Source organism: Microcaecilia unicolor, chromosome 5, assembly GCF_901765095.1.
Source record: "Microcaecilia unicolor chromosome 5, aMicUni1.1, whole genome shotgun sequence".
In the NCBI taxonomy this organism is placed as follows: Eukaryota; Metazoa; Chordata; class Amphibia; order Gymnophiona; family Siphonopidae; genus Microcaecilia; species Microcaecilia unicolor.
Window position 1 is genome coordinate 8,589,772 of NC_044035.1, and position 12,546 is coordinate 8,602,317.

The 12,546-nt window shown below is 44.5% G+C and overlaps 1 protein-coding gene across 1 annotated transcript in view; it reads right to left on the bottom strand.

The window, feature by feature from the left end:
• Positions 1 to 12,546, bottom strand: part of SLC18A2 (solute carrier family 18 member A2) — a 138,165-nt gene that overhangs the window by 81,904 nt on the left and 43,715 nt on the right. Inside the window, exon 5 of the mRNA XM_030204747.1 lies at positions 7,310 to 7,393. Within this exon, the coding sequence (XP_030060607.1) occupies positions 7,310 to 7,393 (84 nt within the window). The remainder of the gene's footprint in view (positions 1 to 7,309; positions 7,394 to 12,546) is intronic.

Here is a 12,546-nt window from a genome sequence, read left to right on the forward strand (position 1 = left end):
GTCGATGTGGAACATCTGTTTACGCTTTCCAAAAATACTAGGACAAGGGGGCATGCGATGAAGCTGCAGTGTGGTAAATTTAAAACGAATCTGAGGAAATTTTTGTTCACTCAACGCGTAGTTAAACTCTGGAATTCACTGCCGGAAAAGGTGGTTAAGGCGGTTAACTTAGCAGACTTCAAAAGAGGGTTGGATGGCTTCCTGGAGGAAAAAGCCATAGAATGTTATTGAATGGATGAGGGAATAATACAGTATTTCTAGGATGGGCGGGACAAATTGCTTGTTCTTTTGGCCGCTGTCAGTGACAGGGTGCTGGGCTCGATGGACCCTTGGTCTATCCCAGCATGGAGATGCTTATGTACTTATCTTTTACTCTGAAGCAGGATTACCAGTCAACAGGGCTACCAAGAGACTGAGCTGGGCCCAGGGCAGGGCTGCCGCCGCTGGGCCCAAGGCAGAATTCTCATCGCCGCCACTGCCCCCCCCCCCCCAAATCGTCATCACCACTGCCGCAGCCCGAAGTACCTTGGCTGGCCCTGCCAGCTGCAGGCAGTGCAGCTCCTTCCTCTGCTCAGCATTGCCTGCCCCTGCGACTGCTTTCCTCAGGTCACACATGCTCAGTCTCAAAACTGAGAATGTGTGGCCTGAGGGCCCCAGCAGCTGCTAGGCAGGCAATGCAGTGACGGAGATTTCTCTCTCCTGCTCCTGTCGGGAAGATGGGACGCGATCACCCGTGTCCCGTCAGGAGCAGGAGAGAGAGAGGGACCCCTGCGCTGGCCCCCCCCTGGAGGCCCAGGCCCAGGGAATGTTGCCCTCGCCGCTTGCCGGCTATGCCAGTCAATAGAACTGTTTTTTGGGGGGTTTTTTAGTCACTACAAATGAGATAAGACCTGTACTTAATTTCCCTTCTGGACTGTTGCCCCACTTTTGTTTTGAAAACCATCCACATTTTATTCACAGTTTGGGGGTATCTATTTTCTGAACTGCGTCTTGTCAATTGGATATTTTTCTTCTCTGGTGGGTGAGATAATGCAGTGGCGTACCAAGGGGGGGCGGTGGGGGCAGTCCGTCCCGGGTGCACGCCGCTGGGGGGGGTGCCACGCGCCCGTCAGCGTCGTTGGTTTCCATGCTCCTTCTGCCCCGGAACAAGAAGTAACCTGTTCCGGGGCAGAGGGAGCATGGAAACCAATGACGCTGACTGGCGTGCGGCACCCCACAGCGGCGTACACCCGGGGGAGGGTTCTTTCGTCAAGGTGGGGGGTGTCCCTTCGCCAGGGGGGGGGACGCGCTGCATAGGGGGGCGGGGCGCATCGGCAATCCGCCCTGGGTGTCAGCGCCCCTCGGAACGCCACTGAGATAATGTTAACCCCAATCCCCAAATCAGCTAAACTGATTATGCCAGAGCCTAATAGTTTCAGACCCCTCTAGCAAATATTCCCTTTTCACTAAATTATTGGGACAGCTGTTATCTAAATTTCTGGAGAAATTTGAAATATTACACATCTCTGGCTTCAGAAGCCTTCACAGGCTGATTTTGGTCTTTAAAGCAAAAAAGTCCACAAATATATGTAATCAAACAGTTCTATTACAATTTGATATTTCCGCAGCATTTCATACTGTTGACCATGACATTCTGCTATATAAGTTAAATGAATTAGGAATTTCAGAACGGTTTCATCAATTCCTTGTTAATAGATCTTACTGCATAAGCAAAGATGAAGAATTCTCACCTAAGTGAAAAACTTTGTGGAGTACTCCAGGGTTCACCATTTTCACCACTAGTACTTAATGTTTTTAATGTGCTTCTTGAGTACGATTACCCTGGAACAAAATAAACACCTATTTTCCTATGCCGAAAACATATTCTTACTGATTAGAACAACCCTTTTGGATTATAACCGTATTCACCGGAAGACACTAACTGTATAACTAAAAACCAATATAAAATGCTTTGGCAAAGCTGTTGAATGACTGCCAAAGATGGTTTTTCGAGATTCAGGTGAAATCTTGGAAGTAACTCTGGATCAGTCTTTATCTTTTGATCTTCAAGTAAATAACATTTGCAGAAAAGTGTTTCTGACTCTTGAGCATCTTCGAATAATCCGGGTTTATTTCTATGAAGATCATTTTGCATGACTAGTTCAACAGTTGGTGTTATCGCAACTGGACTATTACACAATGTTTTATATTCTGGATTATCCACTAGAACCTGGAAGAAGCTGCAACTACTAGAGAATGTGGCTGCTAGGTTGATATTTTTAAAAAACGAGATTTACTCATGGTACGCCACTTTTCATCTCTCTCCACTGGTTGCCTGTTTGAGCTTGGGTGGACTTGGCATGTCTTGTCTTCAAGGTTCTGTACGGATTTGTTGTTTCTAACATGGTTATTTTTCCCCCTACAAAATGCATATTGAGATCTGTAGATTGATTTTTACTGAATTATCTTTTATTTAAATATGTACATAGAAAAAAAAAGACATTAGAAACCTCCTTCATATTTCAAGATACTCAGGTCTGGAATGGTCTCCCATTGTCAATAAAACTGCAAAGTTCTTATCCCTCATTTAGAAGGGAATTGAAAACATTTATTTCAAAAATATTTGCACTAATGTATTTTTTTCTTTTTTTTTTATCAATGTATCATCCTCGTTCTTGTAAGGCACTTTGAACCATATTAAGGGATCAAACAGGTTAGAATTATTCAGATTAGATCAGGGCTACAAAGAACCTCCTTTTCGCAGCTCGTTGGTTGACCTCCAACCTGGGGACTTCTCATCAGGATGTAGATTGTGAAGGGGGGGCTTCACTGAAGCGCACACTTTTCTTCTCCCTTTCTTGGTAGTAGCAGACATAAAAGGGGCCGATTGCCGATCAATAGAACCTTGAATCACCGATTTATGCTGCAGCAACAGCGAAAACTTTGCCTTTCTCTTACCTATTGTTAGTACATAAGTGTTGCCACACTGGGACAGACCAAAGGTCCATCAAGCTCAGCATCCTGTTTCCAACAGTGGCCAATCCAGATCACAAATACCTAACAAGATCCCCCAAAAGTTCAGTACATTTTATGCTGCTTATCCCAGAAATAAGCAGTGGATTTTCCCCGAAGTCCATTTTAATAATGGTCTGTGGACTTTTCCATTAAGAAGCTGTCCAAACCTTTTTAAAATCCCGCTAAGCTAATTACCTTTACCACATTCTCTGGAAACGAATTCCAGAGTTTAATTACACGTTGAGTGAAGAAAAATTTTGTCTGATTCGTTTTAAATTTACTACTTTATAGCTTCACTGAATGCCCCCTAGTCCTAGTATTTTTGGAAAGAGTAAACGAGCGATTCACGTCTACCCGCTCTACACCACTCATTATTTTATAGACCTCTATCATATCTCCCCTCAGCCGTCTTTTCTCCAAGCTGAAAAGCCCTAGCCGCTTTAGCCTTTCATCATTCCTCCTGCTGGAAGTAACCCTGAGAAAGGTGCTTTATCATCCACTCCAGAGGGTGCTGTATGTGTACATTTGAAGTGCTCTTGTGAGCCAGTTGGCGTGGCATGAGTACCAGCATGGTGAGGTCTCCAGTAGAAGCCATTAGCAAAACGGGTCCCAATTGGGATCAACACTGTTCTGCTCCTCTGCCCTGAATAAAGGGGCGCTGCTTGAAAAGCCATGAAATGGGATTTGCTTCGCTATTTGTAGATCCGAAGTACTGCGTAAAAGTCTTCGAGGACAGGGACCCTCTTTGTTGAAGAATCACTATTTCATTTATTTATTTACGTTTGTATCCCACAATTATCCAAAAACAAGTTTTGGTTCAGAGTGGCTTACATTTAACAGTAGTTAGAGATTACGTTACTCTAAAGTTAAGTATGCTTTTGATGTTTGTGACTGATTTAAGTATTTAATTCAATGACTTTGAAACATGGACAGATGTATCTGGATTGTTTTGGACACTTTGTTAAAGGAGGTTTTTCTGACCAGTTATGAACGATTTCAACAGAGGTTCATGGTAAGCAGTTTTACGAGGTCTTTTCCTCCTTTTTTTGTAAAAATTTACATCATTCAAATACCTTTCAAGGTCCATAGTATTCACTGTTTTGTTTGAGGTTGCATCTATATGTCGTTTAGTGAATAGGATCCTGTGTTTTGAAATCCTTCCTGGCCAGCTCGCTAAACCTAGAAATTGCAGGTGGTGAATGCAAAGAGCAGAGACCTGGGTAACTTCAGACTGTACACACCGCTGACCTTTAAAACTCATAACACCAACTTGAAGGAACCCCTGAAGAGCAGAAAGACCTATGAGGAAGGGAGGTTGTGGCAAATTCACTTGTACTATAAAAATGTAAGAAAGGCTCTGTTTGCTAGAAAACTAACAGTTGTTTCGTTTTTCATTCACTTTCCCTGTATATCCTTAAAGAACTGTGAAATCCTGATTTAATTATGAACAATAACTGATCAAGAGCATCGCCAGACACTGGTCCACAACCGTCCCAGCACTTCTGCTGACATAATAGGATTTTTGTATCCCTATCGGTTTTTGAATATCCAAATGAGCTACAGTGTCATCAGAAATGTTCCAGTTTCTCTCTCTCTCTCTTCATACAACAACAACAACCATTTCTAAAGCGCTACTAGGGTTACGCAGCGCTGTACAATTCAAACATAGAAGGACAGTCCCTGCTCAAAGAGCTTACAATCTAAAAGATAAGAGAACAATCTAAAGACAAATTAACAATCTAGAGGACGAGTGAACAGTTAATCTGATAGGGTGGATAGATTGGGGTATTTTATATTTCTTGAGCGGTTAGGCGCCGAAGGCAGCATTGAAGAGGTGAGTTTTAAGCAGAGATTTGAAGATGGGTAGGGAGGGGGCATGGCGTATGGGTAAAGGAAGATTATTCCAGGCATAGGGTGAGGCAAGGCAGAATGAGCGGAGCCTGGAGTTGGTAGTGGTGGAGAAGGGTACTGAGAGAAGGGCTTTGTCCTGTGAGCGGAGGTTGCGGGCGGGAACATAGGGGGAGATGAGGGTGGAGAGGTAGTGAGGAGCCGCAGACTGAGTGCATTTGTAGGTAAGGAGGAGGAGCTTGAATTGTATGCGATATCTGATCGGAAGCCAATGAAGTGATTTAAGGAGAGGGGTGATATGAGTATATCGGTTTTGGCGGAATATAAGACGTGCAGCAGCGTTCTGAACGGATTGAAGGGGGGATAGATGGCCGAGTGGGAGGCCGGTGAGGAGTAAGTTGCAGTAATCAAGGCGAGAGGTAATGAGAGCATGGACGAGAGTTCTGGTGGTATGCTCAGAGAGGAAAGGGCGAATTTTGCTGATGTTGAGGAGGAAGAAGCCACAGGTCTTGGCAGTCTGTTGGATATGCGCAGAGAAGGAGAGGGAGGAGTCGAAGATGACTCCGAGGTTGCGGGCAGATGGGACGGGGAGGATGAGGGTGTTATCAACAGAGATAGAGAGTGGAGGAAGAGGAAAAGTGGGTTTAGGAGGAAAGACAAGGAGCTCGGTCTTGGACATGTTCAGCTTCAGGTGGCGGTTGGACATCCATGCCGCAATGTCGGATAAACAGGCCGATAACTTGGCCTGAGTCTCCGCAGTGATGTCAGGTGTGGAGAGGTATAGCTGGGTGTCATCAGCATAAAGATGATACTGAAAACCATGAGACGAGATCTTCATGGCTGGGTTTTCAGGAGAGGGACCTTGGGGTGATGGTGTCCGAAGATTTCAAGGTGACAAGGCAGTGGCTGTGGTCAGAAGGATGCTAGGCTGTATAGAGAAGGGTATAACCAGCAGAAGAAAAGAGGTGTTGATGCCCCTGAACAAGTTGTTGCTGAGGCCCCATTTGGAGTATTGTGTTCAGTTTTGGAGGTCTTATCTTGCTAAGGATGTAAAAAGACTTGAAGTGATTCCGAGAAAAGTGACGAAAATAGTAGGCAGTTTACCTAGCAAGATGTACATGGAGAGACATGGAGGGGCATAATCGAAAGGGACGCCCAAGTTTTGCTGAGGACGTCCTTGCAAAATGTCCTGGTGGAGGGGCGGGGAAACCCGTATTATCAAAACAAGATGGACGTCCATCTTTCGTTTCGATAATACGGTCGGGGACACCCAAATCCTGAAATTTAGGTCATCCTTAGAGATGGTCGTCCCTAGACTTGGTCATTTCTGATTTTTGACGATAATGGAAACCACGGATGCCCATCTCAGAAACGACCAAATGCAAGCCCTTTGGTCGTGGAAGGAGCCAGCATTCATAGTGCACTGGTCCCCCTGACATGCCAGGACATCAACCGGGCACCCTAGGGGGCACTGCAGTGGACTTCAGACATTGCTCCCAAGTACATAGCTCCCTTACCTTGTGTGCTGAGCCCCCCAAATCCCCCCCAAACCCACTACCCACAACTGTACACCACTACCATAGCCCTTATGGGTGAAGGGGGCACCTAGATGTGGGTACAGTGGGTTTCTGGTGGGTTTTGGAGGGCTCACATTTACCACCATAAGTGTAACAGGTAGAGGGGGGATGGGTCTGGGTCCGCCTGCCTGAAGTGCACTGCACCCACTAAAACTGCTCCAGGGACCTGCATACTGCTGTTATGGACCTTAGTATGACATTTGAGGCTGGCACAAAATATTTTGAAAGATTTTTTTGAGGGTCGGAGGGGTTAGTGACCACTGGGAGAGTAAGGGGAAGTCATCCCTGATTCTCTCCGGTGGTCATCTGGTCAGTTTGGGCATCATTTTGTGCCTTGGTCATAAGACAAACAGGACCAGGTAAAGTCGTCTAAGTGCTCGTCAGGGAATCCCTTTTTTTTCCATTATGGGTCGAGGACATCCATGTGTTAGGCACGCCCAAGTCCCGCCTTCGCTATGCCTCTAACATGCCCCGTGAACTTTGGTCGTCCCTGCGACGGAAAGCAGTTGGGGATGCCCAAAATCGGCTTTTGATTATACCGATTTGGGCGACCCTGTGAGAAGGACGCCCATCTTCCGATTTGTGTGGAAAGATGGGCGTCCTTCTCTTTCGAAAATGAGCCTGTTGCTGACCTAAACATCTGTTTCATGGAATTATTGCAAAAATCTGTCAATTTCATTTCAGTTTCATGAAAACTGGCAACATTTTTTCTTGTGAAAAACAGCAGAATTTGATTTGGTGAAAATGTTTGTGAAAAGAGAGGAAAGATGGTCAGTTCCCCTGAGGTTTTCTGCAAAAAACCCCCAAAGACTTTCATAGCACAGTCCTTCTTGCCAGCTGCTGTAGCTGGGGTGGTACTAAATGATTGCCATGTTTTTCCCATACTGTACCTGCCACCGATGAACAGGAGGAGCCGATTCCTTGCAGGGACCTTGCGATGAAGAGCACAGCGTAACTTCCTGCAAATGCGAACACTGCAGAGAGACCAAAACCATATTTTTTAAACCTTTGTCTACTTCATTTATGCAGCATTTAGAACACAAGAATAGCCAAAATGGTGGGTCAGACCGAAGGTCCATCTAACCCAGTATCCTGCTTCCAACTGTGGCCAATTTGGGTCACAAGTATCTGAAAGAATCCCAAAGAGTAGCAACAATCCGAAATCCCAAAGAGTAGCAACATTCCATGCCACTGATCCCAGGGATAAGCAGTGGCTTTCCCCATGTCTATGTCAGTAACAAATTATGGACTTTTCCTCCAGGAACTTGCCCAAACCTGTTTTTTAAACCCAGATACCCTAACTGCTGTTACCACATCCTCCAGCAACGAGTTCCAGCGCTTAACTCTTTGTTGAGTGAAAAAAAAAATATTTTCTCCTGTTTGTTTTAAAAGTATTATCGTGTAACTTCATTAAGCGTGCCCTAGTCTTTGTACTTTTCCAGTGTACAAAATCGATTTATGTTTACAAATTCTATTCCATGTAGGATTTTGTAGCCCTCAATCATATCCCCCTTCAGCTGTCTCTTTCTCTGTACTGACAGCTACCTTTTCCTTGGGTTGTCCCTGCATCCACTCTGTATTTGGCAATCTGCTGCCCCAGGAGGTGAAGGTTGAGATGGAGCCCACCGCCCACCCTCCCCAGCTCCTCCTCAAAACTACAATCAGGGAGTAAGGGGGTTGGGAGTCATAGAAAACAATTCAGTGTCATCTGCGATGCACATCTGCCAAAGCTTAACATATTCCAGTTAATAAATTCAAAATAGAGAGATGTGGTCGCTGTGTTAGTCCACTTCCAAAGGTAATCAATGGAAATAGAATAAAATAAAACATAGAAAAGAAAATAAGATGTTACCGTTTTTATTGGACTAACAATACGTTTTTTGATTAGCTTTCAAAGGTAGCCCTTCTTCGTCAGATCAGAAATCACCTTCTATTCCTTTTCACTTTTCATCTACTTATCAACCTTCTATCTCCTTCTATCTTTCCCTAGCTCTCACATTTTCCATCCTCTTATTCCCTTTTATGTGCTCTCAGTTACCACATTCTACCCTCTGTGCTCACTATCCTCTTCTCACTCATGTCCTTCACACCCCTCCCATGTTAAAGGAAATTAGGGACGCAAACAAACTGGGCAACACAATAATAATGGGTGATTTCAATTACCCTGATATTGACTGGGTAAATGTAACATCGGGGCACGCTAGGGAGGTAAAATTCCTTGATGAAATCAAGGACAGCTTTATGGAGCAGCTGGTACAGGAGCCGACGAGAGAAGGAAAAATTCTAAACCTAGTCTTTGGTGGAGCACGTGATCTAGTGCAGGAGATAATGGTGCTGGGTCCGCTTGATAACACTGATCATAATATGATCGGATTTTATATTAGCTTTGAAGTAAGTATACATAGGAAATCAAATACGTTAGTGTTTAACTTTAAAAAAGGAGACTATGATAAAATGAGAAGAATGGTGAAAAAAAAACTCAGAGGAGCGACTGCGAGGGTCAAAAATTTACATCAGGCGTGGATGCTGTTCAAAAACACCATCCTGGAAGCCCAAGCCAAATATATTCCGTGTATTAAAAAAGGAGGATGGAAGACCAAATGACAGCTGGCGTGGTTAAAAAGTGAGGTGAAGGAAGCTATTAGAGCTAAAATAAAATCCTTCAGAAAATGGAAGAAGGAACCGACTGAAAATAATAAGAAACGGCATAAGGAATGTCAAGTCAAATGCAAAGCGCTGATAAGGAAGGCTAAGAGAGACTTCGAAATAAAGATTGCGTTGGAGGCAAAAACACATAGTAAAACTTTTTTTTAGGTATATTAAAAGCAGGAAGCCGGCAAAAGAATCGGTTGGACTGCTAGATTAGTGAGGAGTAAAAGGGGCGATCAGGGAAGACAAAGCTGTAGCGGAGAGATTAAATGAATTCTTTGCTTCAGTCTTCACCGAGGAAGATTTGGTTGGGATATCAGTACCACAAATGGTATTCAAAGCTGATGAGTTGGAGAAAATTAATGAATTCTCTGTAAACCTGGAGGATGTAATGGGGCAGTTCTACAAACTGAAGAGTAGCAAATCTCCTGGACCGGATGGTATTCATCCCAGAGTACTGAAAAATGAACTTGTGGAGCTATTGTTAGTAATATGTAATTTATCCTTAAAATCGAGCTTGGTAACGAAAGATTGGAGGGTGGCCAATGTAACGCCAATTTTTTAAAAAAGGTTCGAGAGGAGATCTGGGAAATTATAGACCGGTGAGTCTGACATCAGTGCCAGGCAAAATGGTAGAGACTATTATAAAGAACAAAATTACATAGCATATTCAAAAGCATGGATTAATGAGACAAAGTCAACATGGATTTAGTGAAGGCAAATCTTGCTTCACCAATCTACTACATTTCTTTGAAGGGGTGAACAAACATGTGGATAAATGTGAGCCGGTTGATATTGTGTATCTGGATTTTCAGAAGGCGTTTAACAAAGTACCTCATGAAAGACTCCAGAGGAAATTGGAGAGTCATGGGATAGGATGTGGTGTTCTATTGTGGAGTGGCCTAGTGGTTAGGGTGGTGGACTTTGGTCCTGAGGAACTGAGTTTGATTCCCACTTCAGGCACAGGCAGCTCCTCGTGACTCTGGGCAAGTCACTTAACCCTCCATTGCCCCATGTAAGCCGCATTGAGCCTGCCATGAGTGGGAAAGTGCGGGGTACAAATGTAACAAAAATAAAAAATTGTGGATTAAAAACTGATTAAAAGATAGAAAACAGAGAGTAGGGTTAAATGGTCAGTATTCTCGATGATGAAGGGTAGTTAGTGGGGTTCCCTGGGGTCTGTACTGGGACCACTGCTTTTTAACATATGTATAAATGACCTAAAGATGGGAGTAACTAGTGAGGAAATTAAATTTGCTGATGACAAAAAGTTATTCAAAGTCGTTAAATCGCGGGAGGATTGTGAAAATTACAAGAGGACCTTACGAGACTGGGAGACTGGGCGTCTAAATGACAGATGACTTTTAATTTGAGCAAGTGCAAAGTGATGCATGTGGAAAAGAGGAACCCAAATTATAGCTATGTCATGCAAGGTTCCACGTTAGGAGTCATGGACCAAGAAAGGGATATAGGTGTCATCGTTGATGATACGTTGAAACCTTCTGCTCAGTGTGCTGCGGTGGCTAAGAAAGCAAATAGAATGTTAGGTATTATTAGGAAAGGAATGGCAAACAAAAATGTGGATGCTATAATGCCTTTGTGTTGCTCCATGGTGTGACCGCACCTCGAATATTGTGTTCAATTCTGGTCGCCGCATCTCAAAAAAAGATATAGTGGAATTAGAAAAGGTGCAGAGAAGGGCGGTGAAAATGATAAGGGGGGTGGGATGACTTCCCTATGAGGAAAGTCTAAAGTGGCTAGGGCTCTTTAGCTTGGAGAAAAGGCGGCTGAGGGAAGATATGACAGAGGTCTATAAAATAATGAGTGGAGTTGAACGGGTAGATGTGAAGCATCTGTTTCCGCTTTCCAAAAATACTAGGGCTAGGGGGAATGCGATGAAGCTACAATGTAGTAAATTTAAAACGAATCAGAGAAAATGTTTCTTCACTCAATGTGTAATTAAACTCTGGAATTCGTTGCCAGAGAATGTGGTAAAGGCGGTTAGCTTAGCAGAGTTTAAAAAAGGTTTGGATGGCTTCCTAAAGGAAAAGTCCATAGACCATTATTAAATGGACTTGTGGAAAATCCACTATTTCTGGGTTAAGCAGTATAAAATGTTTTGTACTTTTTTGGGATCTTGCCAGGTATTTGTGACCTGGATTGGCCACTGTTGGAAACAGGATGCTGGGCTTGATGGGCCTTTGGTCTTTCCCAGTATGGCAATACTTATGTACTTATGGCCTCTCCCACATGGATCCACCATTCCTAGCATCCCCCCGCCTTCTCCCTCACTCCACGCTTGTAACCTTTCCACCGCCTGACAGCTCTCGTTCCCTCCCTTCTACCTCATGAGACATCTCTCAATCCTCCTTCCCAGAGTCCATCTCCTATTCTCCCCATTTCCCCCTCCACCTTTCACAAGTCCATCTCCCACCTCCCCCCTCCCTGAGTCCATCTCTCCTTTTGCCCCCTTCTACCCTGTATCGTCCATTTCTTCCTCTCCCCCTTCAGCCCTACTACTACTACTACTACTATTTAGCATTTCTATAGCGCTACAAGGCATACGCAGCGCTGCACAAACATAGAAGAAAGACAGTCCCTGCTCAAAGAGCTTACAATCTAATAGACAAAAAATAAAAAATAAGCAAATCAAATCAATTAATGTGAACGGGAAGGAAGAGAGGAGGGTAGGTGGAGGCGAGTGGTTACAAGTGGTTACGAGTCAAAGGCAATGTTAAAGAGGTGGGCTTTCAGTCTAGATTTAAAGGTGGCCAAGGATGGGGCAAGACGTAGGGGCTCAGGAAGTTTATTCCAGGCGTAGGGTGCAGCGAGACAGAAGGCGTGAAGTCTGGAGTTGGCAGTAGTGGAGAAGGGAACAGATAAGAAGGATTTATCCATGGAGCAGAGTGCACGGGAAGGGGTGTAGGGAAGGACGAGTGTGGAGAGATACTGGGGAGCAGCAGAGTGAATACATTTATAGGTTAGTAGAAGAAGTTTGAACAGGATGCGAAAACGGATAGGGAGCCAGTGAAGGGTCTTGAGGAGAGGGGTAGTATGAGTAAAGCGACCCTGGCGGAAGATGAGACGGGCAGCAGAGTTTTGAACCGACTGGAGAGGGGAGAGGTGACTAAGTGGGAGGCCAGCAAGAAGCAGATTGCAGTAGTCTAAACGAGAGGTGACAAGGGTGTGGATGAGGGTTTTGGTAGAGTGCTCGGAAAGAAAGGGGCGGATTTTACGGATGTTGTAAAGAAAGAAACGACAGGTCTTGGCGGTCTGCTGGATATGAGCAGAGAAGGAGAGAGAAGAGTCAAAGATGACCCCAAGGTTTCGAGCTGAGGAGACAGGGAGAATGAGAGAGCCATCAACAGAAATAGAAAACGGGGGGAGCGGGGAGGTGGGTTTGGGGGGGAAAATAAGAAGCTCGGTTTTGGTCATATTTAATTTCAGGTGGCGTTGAGACATCCAGGCAGCAATGTCA